The sequence below is a fragment of the Phyllostomus hastatus genome, unplaced genomic scaffold, assembly GCF_019186645.2.
Source record: "Phyllostomus hastatus isolate PE091 unplaced genomic scaffold, TTU_PhHast_1.1 phas_contig_17, whole genome shotgun sequence".
In the NCBI taxonomy this organism is placed as follows: Eukaryota; Metazoa; Chordata; class Mammalia; order Chiroptera; family Phyllostomidae; genus Phyllostomus; species Phyllostomus hastatus.
The window spans coordinates 45,208,643-45,227,421 of record NW_025333664.1 but is presented as its reverse complement, the minus strand read 5'-3'; the positions used below and the strand labels follow the sequence as shown (position 1 = coordinate 45,227,421).

Genomic DNA, 18,779 nt, shown 5'->3' with positions numbered 1-18,779 from the left:
GGGAGAGGGAGGAATCCCAGGCCAAAGGAGGATTCCAAAAGGAACCTGTTGACTTAGCACCCAGTGGAATCCAACCTCTGTTGGGGATTGTTACCCAATCAAAAAATGACTCCTCCTCAGACTTGCAGTGGGGGACAGAATTAGACCTCACTCCATCCTTTGTAGTCAATGACAAACTTATTCCTGGTGGTGGGCCATCAGGCTGGAAAACAGCCCAGGGTACCCCCACCCTTGAGGCCAGGAAAGAGGAATCGGACATGCCCATCTTTTATTAGCACCTAATATGAAACTAGAAAACAAAATTGGAAGCAAAGAGGCATTCATGAGGAAAGCATGTTGCTAATGGCTCCTTTTGCAGAGATGATGGGGGCATGCTCCAGAATCCCCTAGGTATCTGCACACTGCATTTTCATCACAGTGAAATCTCCATTCCAAGGGAGTGCTCCAACCAAAAATATGCACATTACTTTCTGAAAAATACCCCCAACACACACACACACACACACACACACACAAAATCAGTTGTGTGCCAAAAGAGAAGAACCATTATGCTGTTGTTGGGTATCAACTTAGAAATGTACTGAAGGTGGTCATCATTCATCAAGAAACGATGCCAGGAATCTGAGAGCTAGATGCTGCAGACTTTTACAGTGAACAGCATCTGCTAATGACTTCAGAAGAGTCTATGTTTCCATACCAACCACTGATAGCATGTAAGAACAATCATCATATTTTGGTGGAACATCAGATTTTCTACAATGTAAATAAAGTGATGCTATGTCAAATATAAACTAATATATGGTACATTAATAATCAAATCATGCCTTTTGTTCTAATAACAAATAAGTCAGGATAAGAGGAATCTAGAAGGCTCTAGGGCCTAACATAACTTTTCTTTCAAAGAGCCCTTCTCTCCCTTTTAAAATACCTTTGAAATAAAATACTCTATCTGTGTGTGATGGATGAATGGCTAGATAGAGGGATGGATTGGTGTATGGATGGATAAATGGATCAAGAAATTCATAAATGGGCAGACAGATGAATGTATAAATGGATAAATATAAATAGATGGTCAAATGCAGACAAGCAGACAGATGGCAGTCATGGAAAAACAACAAAAGGCATCTTAAATATCTGACTGAAAACATGGAGGTACTTCCAGGTGTTATGAGGCAAATGGAGTCAGAGAGAAGAAAGGTTGATCTCTGCTGTGTATTAGACACATGAAAAGGAAATAGTGGAGGTCCCACAGTCCCATCAAAATACAAAATCAAGATGGCTTTATAGGCAAATTACATCAAACCTTGGAAAACAAAACTCCCTCAATTTTTAAACTGATCAGGACACAAAAAGATAGAAAGCCTGCATTTTAATTGTACCAGAACAGAATAACCCTGAAACAAATTACAAATAAAAATACTGGGACCAAGGCCTGCAGCAGCAGTATCACCATGGGACTTCAGGAGTAGCATTAAGACATTCTTAGTGCTTAAATGTTTGTTCTAGTAAATAGAACAAAAATCCTTTTCAAAAATACTAGCAAGTTAAATGCAGTTGCATAGAAACAATTACTACTACATGGAGGCCACAGACTTTTACATCTCTAATAAAATGCTTTTCAGACTTTCTCAGTGATATGAAGTATGTATGGGGTGCCTTTACTTGGAAATTCTGATTCAATAGGTTTAGGATGAGCCAAGAAGCTTGAGAATACTTAATATATATGTAAGCAAAAGTTCTAAGTAAAGAAGTGGGAGACTTCCAGCCAAGATGGAGGCCTAGGTGGATGCACAATACCTCTACGCACAACCAAGATTAGAACAACAATTTAGAAAGAGAGTAACATCCATAACTGACAGAAAATTGATCTGAATGGAAGTCAGACAACCAAGAAGTTGAAATAGACCCCTTCATCCAGACCAGTAGGACGGGCAAAGACAAGCAGCCAGGTGCCGGCCCACGTGGAGAGCAGAGAGAGTTGGGCGTGTATGGCATCCAGAGAAAGCAAGACCACAGCGGGTGGACCCTGAGTGCACAAGTGGCACCTGGCAGACCCCGGCCAAGGGGTGGCAACTGGCAGACCCAGTGAGGCGGTGATTGTAAAGCAAGGCAGTGCACGCAACCCAGGATCCCATCTCTGGGAAATAGAGCCTCGGGACACTGATGGAGGACACCTGTGGGAGTTGAGGCACATAGACACCCAGCCTCACAGGAGAGGTCCTTGGAAAGTCCCATGGCGTGCACAAGCCTACTCACACAAGAACTGGCACCAAAGAGGCCCAGATTGCTTAGGGGAAGCAGCAGAAGGGACTGAGGTCCCACGGAGAACAGAGCAACTGCCATTGTTCCCTCTCGACCCCGCCCCCACATACAACATCATAATCCAGCGACTGGGGTGCCCTGCCCTGGTGAACACCTAAGGCTCCTCCCCTCACCATAACAAGTGTGACCAGGTCAAAAGAGAGAGAGAGAGAGAGGGAGAGAGAGAGAGAGAGGGAGAGAGAGAGAGAGAGGGGGAGAGAGAGAGAGAGAGAGAGAGAGAGAGATGGCTTAAACAGAAGACCAAATCAAAGCCCGAGAACCCATCATTTTAAGCGACCTAGAGATAGCCAACTTATTAGATGCACAGTTCAAAACACTAGTGATCAGGAAGCTCACATGATTGGTTGATTTTGGTTGCAAATTAGATGAAAAAATGCAGGCTGCTATAAGAGAAATGAAGGAAAATGCACAGGGAACCAATAGTGATGGGAAGGAAACTGGGACTCAAAACAATAGAAGAGTGGACCAGAAGGAAGAAAGAAACAACCAAACAAGAAAGAATGGAGAAATAAGAATTCAAAAAAAAAGGAGAAGCTTAGGAACCTCCAGGACATCTTTAAACATTCCAACATCCAAATTATAGGGGTACCAGAAGGAGAAGAGGAAGAGCAACAGATTGAAAACTTATTTGAACAAATAGTAAAGGAGAACTCCCCCAATCTGGCAAAGTAAATAGACTTCCAGGAAGTCCAGGAAGCTCAGAGAGTTCCAAAGAAGTTGGACCCAAGGAGGAACACACCAAGGCACATCATAATTACATTAGCCAAGGTAAAAATGAAGGAGAGAATCCTAGAAGCAGCAAAAGATAAGGGGACAGTAACCTACAAAAGAGTTCTCATCAGGCTGTCAGCTGATTTCTCAAAAGAGACCTTACAGGCAAGAAGGGGCTGGAAAGAAGTATTCCAAGTCATGAAAGACAAGGACCTATATCCCAGATTACTCTATCCAGCAAAGCTTTCATTTAGAATGGAAGGGTAGATAAAGTGCTTCTCAGATAAGGTCAAGTTAAAAGAGTTCATCATCACCAAACCCTTATTTTATGAAATGCTAAAGGGACTTATCTAAGAAAAGAAGATAAAGAAAAAAACATGTAGAGTAAAATGACAGCAAACACAATTATTATCAACCACACCTAAAACAAAACCAAAAGAAACTAAGCAAACAACTAGAACATGATCAGAACCACAGAAATGGAGATCACATGGAGAGTTAGCAACAGGATAGTGGCGGGGGGAAGGTACAGAGAATAAGTAGCATAGATTGTAGGTAGAAAATAGACAGGGGGAGGGTAAGAATAGTATGAGAAATGTAGAAGTTAAAGAACTTATGACACATGGACATGAACTAAAGTGGGGAATATGGGTGGGAGAGTGTGTACAGGGTGGAGAGGAGTGAAGGGAGGAAATGGGACAACTGTAATAGCATAATCAATAAAATATATTTTTTCAAAAGAAGTGGTATATTGATTCCCACTTCATTCTAACAGATGAGTACAGACACAATCTGTTGTACTCTTTCTTTCCAACCTGGAGTTGATAGAGAAGAGGCTTTATGCCATCAATGTGGTGATGACTAAGCATACACCATCAATGTTTACAAGCACATCTGTGGAGTGTTCTTAAACAAGTTCCCACCCTCCCAACCCCAGCACTCAGAGAGAGCTGGAAATTTGCAGTGAAAGAAATAGGAAAGCCAGATGTGTCCATCAACACCAGGCTCAGCAAAGCTGTCAATCAAATAAGAAATGTAAAAATATAATGAACATGAAAATTCACCAAACAAGTTTATACATTGGCTATCTATGTACTTCTCACCAGTTTCAAAGACCTACAGTAAATGAGGATGAGAACTAATAACCAAATAATGTTATAAAACCACAAAAAATACAACTGCACCATAATCTGGGATCTATAAATCATTCAACAGTAGGAAATCTATTACTTTAATTTACTACACTAATGGGTCAAAGAAGAAAAAGTATTCAATATATTTGGTAGATACTGAAAGAATAATAGATAGAAAAATATTATTTTTTAATTGTTGTTCAAGTACAGTTGTCTCCATTTCACCCTACCATGCCCTCACCCCACCCATCCCCACTTCCAACCCTTGAATGTACCCCTTTGGTTTTGTCTGTGTGTCCTTTATACATGTTTCTTGATGGCCCTTTCCTTATTATCCCCTATTATCATCTACCCCTCCTCTCCAGTTACTGTGGGTTTGTCTTTATTTCAATACCTCTAGTTGTATTTTGCTTGCTTGTTTGTTTTGTTGATTACGTTCCACTTATATGTGAAATAATATGGTATTTCTCTTTCACCTCCTGGCTTATTTCACTTAGCATAATGCTTTCCAGTTCCATCCATGCTGTCATGAAGGGTAGAAGCTCCTTCTTTCTTCCTGCTGTGTAGTACTCCATGTGTAAATGTACCATAGTTTTTTTAATCCACTCATTTACTAATGGGCACTTAGGTTGCCTAAAAAATAACACTTCAGGATGTAATCCCAGCAGTAGAATTTCCAGGTCAAAAAGCAGTTCCATTTTTAGTTTTCTAAGATTACTCCATACTGTTTTCCATAGTGGCTGCACCAGTGGTGGGGAGTAGTGGGGGGAAAATGGAGACAACTATACTTGAACAACACTAAACAAACAAACAAACAGCTATCAAAAGAGCAAAAATGATACCACTTCATATAAAGGAAATTGGATGAACTTCAGGAATCAGCACCTGATATAATATATAACAGAACATGAGTACTGAAAAAATTTCCATCAGAACAATGATTAAAATTAAAAAATAGAAAAAAATTCCATCAAAGCAGGAATAAGAACAACTGCTCACCATTGTTATGCTTCAGCATTATTCCAAACACTTGAAAAAAAAGAAACAAATTTTTCAGTGTTGATAAATATGTACTTAAAAACATGTACCTTAAAACTGAGATTGTGCATGGAAACTTTAGATAAAAAAAGTGAGCTCCTTGAGGAAAATTCTTTTTAATACTAATTAATATTATTTTACAAACAGGTAAAAAGCAACAACTTTCGATATATCTCCAATGAGCCCAGTAGAAAATATAAATATAAAATGACCATGCTTCTACTAACAGTAAACAGAGACACCGGAATAAAGAACAGACTGATGGTAACCATAAGAGAGGCGGAAAATGGGGGATGGGGGGAGAGGAAGGGTCATCAAAGAAACATGTATAAAAGACCCATGGACAAAGCCAAAGAGGGGAGGGACTGAGGTTGAGAGATGGGAGTAGGTGAGTAGGTGGAGGGGATGGGGGGAAATGGAGACAATGATACTTAAAAACAATTCTAAACAAATAAAAAATAAATAAATTAATTAATTAATTAAAAAACATAAAAGACGAGATGGGCTTTAGAAGTGTTCGAGTTTATGAGTAGAAGGAAGGAAATAAGATCAGAGCGGCATTAAATGCATAGGAAATAAAAGAATAATCCAAAGGATCAATAAATCCAGGAGCTTTGAAAAGATGAGAAAAATCAGCAAGCCTTTAATCAGAATTATCAAGAAAAAATTAGAGGACCCAAATAAATAAAATCAGAAATGAAAGAGGAGAAATTACAAATGATGCTATAGAAATGCAAAGGATTGTAAGAAATTACTATGAACAGCTACATTCCGAGAAATTTGAAAACCTGGGTGAAATTGAAAAATTTCTAGAAACACATAATCTTCCAAAACTGAATCAAAGAAGCAGAAAGCTTGAACAGAGTAATAACAGGTAATGAAATTGAAGCAGTAATTAAAAAAAAAAAAAAAAAACTTCCTGGCGCACAAAAGCCCTGCACCAGATTCACAGGAGAATTTTATACAACATGTAGGGAAAAGCTAATCCACATAATTCTCAAACTATTCCAAAATAATATAAAAAGAGGTAGGCCTCCCAAACTTTTTGTAAGGCAAGCATCATCCTATTCCCCAAACCAGGTAAAACCACAGCAGAGAAAGAAAACTATAGGCCAATATCACTGATGAACATACACACTAAATTCATAATATATATATGTATGTATGTATATATATACACACACACACACACACACACATATATATATATATATTTATAAATATATAAATATATATATTTCCTATATATAGGAAAGCTGCAGCCAGCAGTACCAGATTGAGGCATAGGTAGATACATTTAACTTCCTCACACAACCAAAAGATGGATAATGAATTATTTAAAAACAGGAGTTCTGGCCAAGATGGAGGCTTAGGCAGAAACCCTCCACTTCCTTGCACAACTGAAAAGAGAAAAACCACCAATCTAAAATCAATAAAAAAACAGAAGTGCCAGAAAATCAAACTGCACTGAACTCCAGCAACCACGGAATTAAGAAAACAGTCAAAGAGAACAACCAGACTGGTAAGGGAGTGAAGGGAGAGAAACCATGGTGAGGTGGCAGACTGGGGGTGGGGACGGCTACAGCCACAGTGGCAGGCTGCTCTGGTGAGGCTGACTTAAAAGGAAACTGAGACTCAGAGGTGGTTGTGGACTACAATGGTTGCCACAGTAGAAGAAACTCCCAGTCTCACACAAGAGTTCACTGAAAAATGCATTAGAGACAAATAGGCAAGCTGCATTGTTCCCTCTCTGGCCCCTCCCTATAGGTAATGCCACAGTGCAGCAAGGAGGTCTGCCCTGTCTAGGTGACTACTGAAATCCCCGCCCCCTTAAAACTTATCATGGGCTCTGAGCAAAGAAATAGAGCCAAAATGAAAGAAGACTGCAAAACCTCAGAAAGGGAGCGAAGCAAGGAGAATGTAGCCAACCTATCTGATGGAGAATTTAAAGCCCTGGTAATCAAAATGCTCACAGAACTAATTGAGCTTGGTCAAGAAATGAAAGATACCCAAAATGAAATAAAGCAAAATATTCAGGAAACCAACAGTGACAGGAAGGAAACCAGGATTCAAATAAACAATTTGGAATAAAAGGAAGAAATAAACATCCACCCAGAGCATAATGAAGAACAAAAGTCCAAAAAAATGCAAAGAGGCTGAGGTATCCCTGGAACAACCTGAAACATTCCAATATCTGAATTATAGGGGTGCCAGGAGAAGAAGAAGAGCAAGAAATTGAAAACTTATTTGAACAAATAATGAAGGAAACCTTCCCCAATCTGGTGAGGAGAATAAACTTCCTAAATAAACTCAGGAAGGTCAGGAAGCCCAGAGAGACCCAAAGAAGTTGGACCCAAAGACAAACACACCAAGGCATATCATCATTAAGTTACCCAAGAATAAAGACAAAGAGACAGTCTTTAAAGCAACAAGTGGGAAGGAAAGAGTTACCTACAAAGGAGTGCCTATAAGGGTATCAGCTGATTTCTCAAAAGAAATCTTATAGGCAAGATGGGGCTGGAAAGAAGTATTTGAAGTCATGAAAGGCAAGGACCTAAATCCAAGATTACTCTTTCCAGCAAAGCTATCATTTGGAATGGGAGGGAGGGCAGATAAAGTGCTGCCCAGATAAGGTCAAGTTAAAGGAGTTCATCATCACCAAGCCATTATTATATGAAACATTAAAGTGACTTATCTAAGAAAAGGAAGATCAAAAATATGAACAATAAAATGACAACAAACTCACAACTATCAACAAATGAACCTAAAAAAATAAAGGAAAGGAAAACCATGAAAACAAAAACTATGCAAACAACTAGAACAGGAATAGAATCAGAGAAATGGACATCACATGGATGGTTTTCAGTGGGGAAGGGGAGGGGAGGAATAGAGTGGAAAAAGTACAGGGAAGAAAAAGCATAATTAGTAGTCATTAAACAGGTGGGGAGAGGCCAAAAATGGTATAGGAAACAGAGAACTCAAAGAACTTATATGTACAACCTATGGTCATGAACTAAGTGGGGGATGCTGGAAGGTTGGTTGGTGCAGTACTCATTATAGGGGGGATCAAGAGGGAAAATTGAGAAAACTGTAATAGCATAATCAATAAAATATAATTAAAATAAAGAACTGCCAGAAAATCAAACTTTATAGAAGACTGACAACCAAAGAGTTAACAGAAGAAATTTTCATCCAGACTGGTAAAACCTACCTGTTCTGATGGGAAGCCAGGGCAGAGAGGACACAGAGCAAAGCAGCACTGGCAAACTAGGTGTCCCCACATCCCCATGTAGATAAACCAGGAGGAAAAATCAGGGGGTAAGATAGACCACATAACCCATGGTTCCAGCATGGGGAAAGTAAAGCTTCAGAACCTCTAGCTCTAAAAACCTGTGGGGGTTGTAGCAGCAGTAAAAACTGCCAGTCTCTGGAAAGCAGGGCAAGAGTCTAGGAAGTGGTATTGTTCCCGCTCTGACCCCTCCCCCAAATACAGTGCCACAACACAGAGAAGTGGGTTGATACATTCAATCAAATACCTAAGGGTCTACCTCTAATAACATCACAGTTGTATCAAGACAAAGAAATATAGCCCAAATGACAGAATAGATCAAAATTTCAGAAAAGGAACCAAGTGACAGGAATATAGCCAACCTATCAGATGCAGAGTTCAAAACACAGATACTGTGGATACTCACAGAAATGACTGAGTACAGATGCAAAATAAAGGAAGAAGTAAAAGCTATGCAAAGTGAAGTAAAGAAAAATATACAGGGAACAAATAGTGAAGGGAAGGAAATCAGATTCAGAACAACAATTTGGAACAAAAGGGGAAAATAAACATCCAACAAAAACAGAGTAAAGAAACAATAATTCAAAAAAAAAATGAGGAGAGGCTTAGAAACCTCGGCAACAACTTTAAATGTTCCAACATCCAAATATTAGTGGTGCCAGAAAGAGAGGCAGAAGAGCAAGAAGTTGAAAGCTTATTTGAAAAATTAATGAAGGAAAACTTCCCCAAACTGGTGAAGGAAATACATGTGCAAGTACAGGATGCTCAGAGAGTCCCAAAGAAGTTGGATCCAAGGAGAAACACATCAAGACACATAATTAAATTACCCAAGATTAAAGATAAGGGGAGAATCTTAAAAGCAGAAAGAGAAAAGGAGACCATTACCTGCAAAGAAGTTCCCATAAGACTTTCAGCTGATTTCTCAAGAGAAACCTTTCAGGCAAGAAAAGGCTGGAAGGAAATATTCAAAGTCATAAAAAGCAAAGACTTACAACCAAAGCTATCATTTAGAATAGAAGGGCAGATAAAGTGCTTCCCAGATAAGGTCAAGTTAAAGGAGTTCATTATCACCAAGCCCTTTATTTTATGAAATGGTAAAGGGATTTATCTAAGAAAAAGAAGAAGATCAAAAACTATGAACAATAGGAGGACAATAAACTCACAACTATCAACAACTGAACCTAAAAAAAAAAGAATAAAGACAAGAACAAACTAAGTAAACAACTAGAACAGGAACAGAACTACAAAAATTGAGATGACATGGAGGATAATCAGTTGAGATGGGAGAGGAAAATGGGGGGAAAGGTACAGTGAATAAGAAGCATAATTAGTAGGTACAAAATAAACAGGGGAAGTTGACAATATTATAGGAAATGGAGAAGTCAAAGAACTTGTATGTGTGACCCATGGACATGGATTAAGTTGGAGAGGAATACTAGAGGGAGGACAGTGCACGGCAGAGAAGGATAAAGTGGAGAAAAAAATGGGACAACTGTACTAGCATAATCAATAAAATATACTTAAAAATCATACAACTTGATCAAGTGGAATTCATCCCACAGATGGAAAGATGGTACAATGTTTGCAAATCAATAAACATAATCCATTGCATAAACAAAAGACAAAAATCACATGATCATATCAATAGATGCTGAGAAAGCATTTTATAAGGTATAGCACCCATTTATGATAAAAACACCCAGCAAAGTGGGAGTCCATGGAGCATACCTCAACATAATAAAGGCCATATATGAGAAAAGTACAACCAACATTATATTCAACAGGCAAGAACTAAAAGCTGTCACACTAAGATCAGGAACAAGACAAAGGTGTCCACTTTCACCACGTCTATTCAACATAGTAGTGGAAATTCTAGCCATAGCAATCAGACCAGAAAAAAAAATGTACTCAAACTGGAAAGGAGAAGGAGGAAGTAAAACTATCATTGTTTTCAGATGACATGATAGTGTACATAGAAAACCCTATAGATTCCACCAAAAGCTACTCAACCTAATCATTGAATTTTACAAAACAACAGCATGCAAAGTCAATATTCAGAAATCAAAGGTATGTTTGTACATCAACAATGAAATATCAGAAACAGAAATTAGGAAAAAATACCATTTATTAGAGCAAAAAGAAAAATCAAGTACTTATAAGAAACCTGCCCTGTCTGGCATAGCTCAGTGGATTGAGTGCGGGCTTCGAACCAAAGTGTCACAGGTTCGATTCCCAGTCAGGGAACATGCCTGGGTTGCAGGCCATGACCCTCAGCAACCACACATTGATATTTCTCTCTCTCTCTTTCTCCCTCCCTTCCCTCTCTAAAAATAAATAAATAAAATCTTTTAAAAAAGAAAAAAAAGAAACCTAACCAAGGAGGTTAAAGATATATACTCAGAAGACCACACAACACTGAAGAAAGAAATTAATGGAAGCAGGTACTGTGTTCATGGATTGAAAGAATTAACATCATCGAAACAGTAACCAGAGAAGAGGTAGGAGAGGATAATGGGGGGGAAAGAGGGGAAGGGTTTTCAGGAACATCTGTAAAGGACACATGAACAAAACTAAAGTAAGGTAGGATTGAGGGTGGGAAGTGGGGATGGCTGGGATTAGGGGAGTGGTGGAGGGGGGAAAAGGAGACAACTGTACATGGACTATAATAAAAATTGTCCATACTACCCAAAACAATTTATAGATTCAATGGAATCCCTATTATAAAACCAATGACATATGGTTTTACATATGGTTTTACATATGGTTTCACATATGTAGAGCAAATATTTCAAAAATTTATATGCAACAATAATGACCTGAAAAGCCACATAAATTTTGAGAAAGAACAAAGTTGGAGAGATCACAATACCTGGCATCAAACTATATTACAAGATCATAGTAATCAAAATAGTCTAGTACTGACATAAGAATAGACACATAGATTAATGGAACAGAATAGAGAGCCTAAGAAATAAACCCAAGTTCTCGATGATCAATTAATATTTGACAAAGGGGTCAGCAGCATAAAATGGAGTAAAAATAGCCTCTTCATCAAATGGTGTTCAGAGATCTGGACAGCTACTTGCAAAAAAACTAAATTTGATCACCAGCTTACACCATACACCAAAATAAACTCAAAATGGATAAAAGACTTAAATATAAGTTGCAACAACATAAAAGTCCTAGAGGAGAACATAGGCAGGAAAATTTCAGATATTCCATGCAGCAACATTTTCACTGATATTTCCCCTAGAGCAGGCAGAATGTAATTTCAACTCCTTAACAGTTAAGGAGTAGTTACATTTATACAGTCCTTAAATTATTTCATCCCTTTGAAAGCAACCATGAGGCTGATGTGGCCCCTGGTGAAAATGAGTTTTACACCCCTGCCCTAGAGCAAGGTACATAAAGAAAAAATATAAACAATGGAACTACCTAAAATTAAAAAACTTCTGCACAGCTAAAGAAAACATCAACAAAATAAAAAAAGAACCATATGGAAAAATATATTTGCCAATGATACCTCACACAATGGTTTGATCTATAAAAAATATATATTTTCTTTATATATAAAGAACTCACATATAACAGAACTCACATGACTCCACACCAGGAAGAGAAACAATACACATAAAAAATGGGCAAAGGACCCAAACAGACTCTTCTCCAAAAAGGACATACAGAGGGCCTAAAGACATATGAAAGTGTGCTCAGCATCATTAGCCATCAGAGAGATAGAAACTAAAACTACAATGAGACACCACTTCACACTGGTCAGAATGGACATCATAAACAAATCAATAAAAAAAAAAGTGCTGGCGAAGTTGTGGAGAAAATGGGACCCTAGTTCACTGTTGTTGGGAATGCAGACTGGGGCAACCTCTGTGGAAAACAGTATGAAATTTCTTCAAAAAACTAAAAATGGAATTGTCTTTTGGCCTGGCAATTCTATTGCTGTGATTATACCCTTAGAATCCTGAAACACCAATTTGAAACAAGCTATGCACCCCAAAGTTCCTAGCAGCACATTTTACAATAGCCATGTGCTGGAAACAGCCTAAGTACCCTTCAGCAAATGAATGGATCAAAAACTATGTTACAGTTACATGATGGAATACTACACAGCAGAAAGATAGAGGGAGCTCCTACTCTTCACAACAGCAAGGATGGAACTGGAGAGTGTTATACTAAGTGAAATAAGCCAGGTGGTGAAAGACAAATACCATATAATCTCACCTGTAAGCAGAACCTAATCAGCAAAAGCAACAAACAAGCAAAACATAACCAGAGATATTGAAATAAAGAACAAACAGACAGCAACAGATGGGGGAAGAGTGATAAAATGGGGGAAAGAAGGTGAAGGATCATCAAGGAACATGTATAAGGGACCCATGGACAAATCCAAAGGAGGGAACCATTGAAAGTGGGAGGTGGTGGTGGGTGAGGTGGGGGAAGTTGATGGAGGGACAATGAAGACAATCATACTTGAACAACATTAAAAAATGTGTGTGGAGGGGAACCTGTGGTACAGTTACACAATGGAATACAATGCAGCAGAAAGAAAAAAGGAACTCCCTACCCTTTGCAACAGAATGGATGGAACTGAAAAGTATTATGCTAAGTGAAATAAGCCAGGCAGTGAAAGACAAATACCATATGATCTCACCTATAAGTGGAACCTAATCGACAAAACAAACAAGAAAGCAAAATAGAACTAGAGACATGGAAATAAAGAACAAACTAACAGTGACTAGCAGGGAGGGTGGAAAGAGATAATGGGAGAAAAAAGGGGAAGGATTAAGTCAAGGATACGTATGAAGGACTCATGGACAAGGACACTGGGATGGGGGGAAGGTTTGAATGTCAGAGAGGCAGCTTGGGCAGGCCAGGGGAGAGTAATGGAGGCAAAAAGGGGACAACTGTAATGAACAATAATAAAAAAAATACTAAAAAGACAAAAAATGCTCCCTGTTTAAATATTTTTGTTGATGGCTACTATTGTTAATGGAAAATGATCAAATTTGTTCAGTTTGCTCATGCAGAGGCAGTTCTAAACATGATGGGAGTGCACTTTGTTAATGGGCCCTTGCAATTTCCTGTACCCAAGACCAGAAGCAGCAGCAGCATCTGGGAACTTGTCAAGAATGAAAATTCCTGGATCTCATTCCAGACCAATGAATCAGAAAATCTATATGTGGGATGCAGCCATCTGGGTTTATCAAAGCCTTTAATGCTGATGCCCACTCATGTGGAGAACCACTGGTATAAATAAAGGGGCAAAGATATGCCTCTTGGGAAAATCTGCAGAAAGCCTGGAGCATTCGCCAATCTCATACTAAGCATTCAGATAAGTCCTGGGCTCTTTCTGTGTCTGAAATAAAAAATATAAGCTTGAGGCCAAAGGCCCCTGGGCCAAGTCAGCCCTTTGGTGGGAGTCTTTAGACCTTCATGCAAACTATGGCTGAGCTTGGCAAGAATCAACTATAAGCCTGGGACGGGGACACTGCTTAATGTACAGTACCCAGAATAGCACCTACTGAAAGTAAGCTTTGATGAGTAGATGAGTGAGTTAATGAATTTTCTGTGGTGTCTTCAACAGGATAAGCAACTGCTGGGCCAGCGACAGCAGAGTTGCTTGTCCAGGTTCAAGAGAGCAGACTTTCAGTAAATATGTGTTAGTAAGTTTTCCTGAACCAAGACACCAGAGTTGATGGAGCTGTCACAATCCAAGTGACTTTGACAGCATGCTGTCCTGAGGATGAGGGGTGGGGAAAGACTCAGAAGAGTCCACCACACTGCTGCCCTATACTTTCTGTTCTAACAGCCACAGGATTGACAACTTCTGGGGCTAAATATTAGGAGTAATGTAGACTTCAAAGAGAGTCTGGGCACCCCAAGTTCTTCTGTTTTAGGTTCAGAATAACAAAAGCCATCACATATAAGTTGATTTGTCACTTACCTTTTCCAGTTTGGAGTTTTCTTGAATGACACAGTTTTCACTATTATTTGAAAGCTTTCTGCAACTGCTGCGGGCTATTTCAACATCAATAAAGTATTCCAAATGGTCAGTGACCTATTAATGAGCAATTGTAGCAACTGTGCAATTTTATTCAAAAACTTATGTTTTATTTTTAAAAAATTTTAGCAATCACTAAAAAAATTGCTCTCACTTTCATTTTGTCTCCCTATCTGTTACACATTCTTTCTTCTATGATGCCCACTGCCTGGATTCCTTTGCACACTAAAGCTAGTTATGAAGCCCATACCTGGAGTTTTCCAGGGTGGGTCTTCCTGGAAAGCAAGGCCTTCTAATTACATTTTTCTGTCCCAAATCACAAGTCATGCTGCATGCTTAGTGAAGGGCCAAAGGAGAAAACTAAAGTCAATGGAACCTCCTCTGGGCTTAAGATGTTACATGTTCATGTGGGCCAGCCTAGAGGACAGTCACCTTAACCACATTGGACACCCTCCCTGTCTCTTTTCCTGCACAGACATCCCCAAAGATTCTGTCATCTGGTTATTTCTTCCATCCCTTGAGGCTTTTCCACCCAAGGCCCCTCCTACCACCTCAGCAAATAGTCCTAAAGGAGCCATGCCAAGGGAATTTATCTTTCTGTCCTCTGCTGAGTGTTTGCTAAGGAGAGCAGTGGTAAATTTGTAGCAAGGCATTAGTATTTACTGAATTTATTAATGATTGAGTACAGTGAAGGTGAAGGATACTCATGGTGTTTATTTAAGTCTGCAGGATGTGAAAATGGGCATCTGCAGCTTGGTTCCATATTCCCTTAGACTCCCCATTTTTCTATCGCATTTCTCATTGTCATCTCTAAACCTTGATAAATTTGTATTAAATGTGTTTTTTTTACAAAGAATACACAAGGGATATGGCATGTCTGGGAGAAGATGGTTAGACAACATCAAGAAGTGACCAGCAGGGCTAGCCCTTGGGTTTGGAAATTAAGTTTGTATTTAGAGAATCTCAGAAATATCATGGAGGTGAACCTGATCACCAAGAGGAGTTCCTGTTTGTCTTAAAACTTGCTGACCCTCACCAATGCTCACTATATCATGCACATTCTTAGGACTCTGCACACAATAACTCAGTTAACCTGCACACTAAACTTCTGGGGTAAGGCTACCACTTCCATTTTTTTTTTCAGGTAAAGAAACTGAGGCACAGAGGAACTAAATAACTATTTATCTAGCAATCTCCCAATCCAGGGCTCAAACAGGAGTCCTGGCAAGAGAATTTGCATCTTTGACCACCATTTTCACTCCTCCTCTCTTGTTTCTGTCCACTCTGCTCATCCAGCCAGAGGGGCGGAGGATTGCTATGTGGTGATTTCTGGGAAAGCTGGGGGCATCCAGTTACATGGACACCTTGATTGAATTTTCATAACCTCTTTCTAAATGTAAGTAAATAACAGGAACCTAATCAACAAAACAAACAAACAAGCAAAATATAACCAAAGACACTGAAATTGAGAACAGGCTGACAGAGACCAGAGGGAAGAGGGGAGGGAATTTCAGGGGAAAAGAGGAAGGGTTTGCAAGAACCCTTTATACTTATAATGGACACATGGACAAAAATAAGGGGGGACGGAAATGGGAGGAAGGTGAGGAGGGCTAGGGGGTGGGCTGGGATTGGGGTAAAAGGCAGAAAACTGTACTTGAACAACAATTAAATTAAAAGAAAAAAAATTAAAGAAAAAAGAAATAAATGTAAGTAAACTAGAATGACAGTTTTAAAACCCAAAGCTAATAACCTGGATCCTGAGAACCCCGACCTCATGGTTCTCTGACTTTCTAGTACTCATAAAATAGAGTATATAAAAGTCTTGCCCATGGCCTATGAGTACAGGCATGATGATCACTGTTTAGTTCCTGGCCAGTAACACTGGCTCCCGAGTTTCTAAGGCCCTGCTCTTCCCCAGACCCTGTCTGTGTACCATGCCACTGGAACGAACATCACAACTCTCATTCCTGGTTTAGCACTTTTTCTTTCTAATTGGGCTTTTGGATCCCTAAGGCTATGATCATTTCTTTCCATCTCACTGATCCATCTACAGTGGCTAGCATAGAAGTGGCTTGGGAGAAACTTGCTAAATGTATACACTACTTGGCTACCAAAAGAAAAAACAAACTGCGAAGGGTGCTAGGGAAGTTATAAGAACTAGAATACATTCCTTATCTCAAAATGCCACGAAAGTATGCTTCCAGATGGATTGTGGCATGTGCCCAATCAATAAAGCATGCTGTACCATCAGCATAATGTACTGCAAATATGGTGTTCATGGTGCTCATGTTCCCAAGAGATAAGGTCATAAGTATGAACAAGTAAAGTGGCCCAGCTTCTGCTAACATAGACAGACTGGAAAGTATAAAAACTGAAAAATACTCTGCCAACAATAACCTTATCTGTGGGATCTCTATACAACTTATTCTCACAAGTTTCATGGCACACCACCAACCAATTACTGAGGCTGAATTCCAACACTAAAAGCCATTTCTCAAACATGGTTGGAAACTTCAGGGAGAATCACCTACATTAGAATCCAAGTCAGTGACACTCCCTAGTGTTGATAAATTCATGGCCTTGTGATAACAGGTACATTTCTATAAGCAGAAAATCATAATGTCTCTACTTCCATTACATAAATGTTATATTAAAAGAAAGAATATAAAGAAAAAGAGAAAAGATTATATTAAAAGAAAGAAGGAGGCACTTTATTAGCCTATACGTTAGATAGTGTGCCTCGTGTCTCTCTTCAACTTCCACATTATGTGACTAGATTGAAATATTGCCAGTGGCTGCATTATTGCAAATGTACTGCAGTTTATTCAGTTTATCTCCCAATAACCTTAGCAAATACAAATCATGGACATTTGATTTGTGGTTTGGGGTTTAAATTAGTTAATATATGTAAAGTACTTAGAATTACTGTCCAAGAGTATATAGAAAAGTATACTATATTATAGTAACATAAAAGTGTATATGAGCTTGAGCACTCACATATTTAGGATTTTCATGTATCACTATTTTTCTCATGTTCCCAATATTTTAGACTGGCTTCAGGCTATACCATCATATGCAAATATATATATATATTGAGAGAGAACACCTTTACCTGAAGCTGGACTCTCACTATCTTGACCACCTGGAAAATGTATTTATCTTCATTCTCTTTGTTGTACTCTTGCATGGCAAACCACAGGCACTGCTTCACATTGGCATTTGAGGCATCGATAACTTTTAATTCCCTTAAGACCTTGATCTTATTTTTGTCTGGGTCTGTGCTGGCCACCAGGGCCACCAGAAGAGTGAGCAGGAGCATGCAGGACCCCCAGAGTCTTGTCATGGTCTCTCCATCCAGGGGCACAAGTGAGCCTGTTTGTTCTCTCAGGGCTGGAGTTGCAGCTGCAGGGTGGCGGCAGTTGGTGCTATAGTTAAAAATCTTAACAGCATCAGCCCAGCTGGATTCAAGACAGAGTGGTTAGGGTCACCTGTAAGACAACCTTTGTCCTCCATGGAAAACCACCCACAAGAAGCCATAAGTAGTCTCTGCCCCAAGGCATCCCCCTCTCCTTATCTTGGATGTGGCCAATAGTTCTAGGGAGAGCATTTAGCCCAGATGCACCAACACCAACCCTGTAAACCTCACCACCCAATCCTGCTTCTGTGTCTCAGATCTATAAGATGTGACTATTAAAATGTTGCTGCCCCAAGGATTACTGCCTCTGGCCCTCTATGAACCTGCCCCACTGCCAGCTGGTTCTTCCTCCTTATAGCCAGGCTCTGACCCAGGTACCAGCCAGTCTCTTGAGTCTCTGGCACACTCAGCTCACACCTATATCCTGGTCTGGGGCCTCTCTCACACCTGATCTCTGGTCTCTCTTCACCTGAATCCATGTCCCTACAGGAAGATCACACTTTGTGATGTAATCCAGCACTTGTGACCCTGCCTTAGGGAGGGAACCTCTAACCTTCTGGCCACTGACCTTCAGTCCAGGCAAGCTTCCTGCTTCTGCCCTTCAAGTGGGTGTCCCTCAAAGGTGTCCTGCTCACTTGTGCTGTGACCCTGGCTTGCTAAATGCATGATCTCTGGATTCCCTCTGGCCAATAGCAACTCTCTCCACTGTCCTTCCAGGGAGCAGGTAACGTAGCTCATTCTGTGGGGTGCATGAAACCTCTGAGCTCGCAGAAATTGTTTCTCTGTGAAAATCCTAAATTGGTCTTATTAAATTACTGGAGAGACAGAGAGGTGGGCATTAGTCCCAGGGTGAAA

The 18,779-nt window shown here is 39.6% G+C and overlaps 1 protein-coding gene across 1 annotated transcript; it reads right to left on the bottom strand.

The window, feature by feature from the left end:
- Positions 1–386: 386 nt before the first annotated feature.
- LOC123814707 (cystatin-8-like) lies at positions 387–17,852 on the bottom strand. The gene is made up of 3 exons (XM_045832624.1): positions 17,622–17,852; positions 14,453–14,566; positions 387–470 (listed from the first exon to the last, which is right to left on the bottom strand). Exons 1-3 carry the CDS (start codon positions 17,850–17,852, stop codon positions 387–389), a joined length of 429 nt encoding a protein of 142 aa, XP_045688580.1.
- Positions 17,853–18,779: the final 927 nt, after the last annotated feature.

Bases quoted from the DNA above. Each gene is read 5' to 3' on its own strand.
- LOC123814707 (XM_045832624.1), bottom strand. From the start codon at position 17,852: ATGACAAGACTCTGGGGGTCCTGCATGCTCCTGCTCACTCTTCTGGTG. The intron at 14,567-17,621 runs GTAAAGGTGTTC...GCTCATTAATAG, and splicing joins TAGTGAGAGTCCAGCTTCAG to GTCACTGACCATTTGGAATA. The intron at 471-14,452 runs GTAAGTGACAAA...GGTATTTTTCAG, and splicing joins AAAACTCCAAACTGGAAAAG to AAAGTAATGTGCATATTTTT.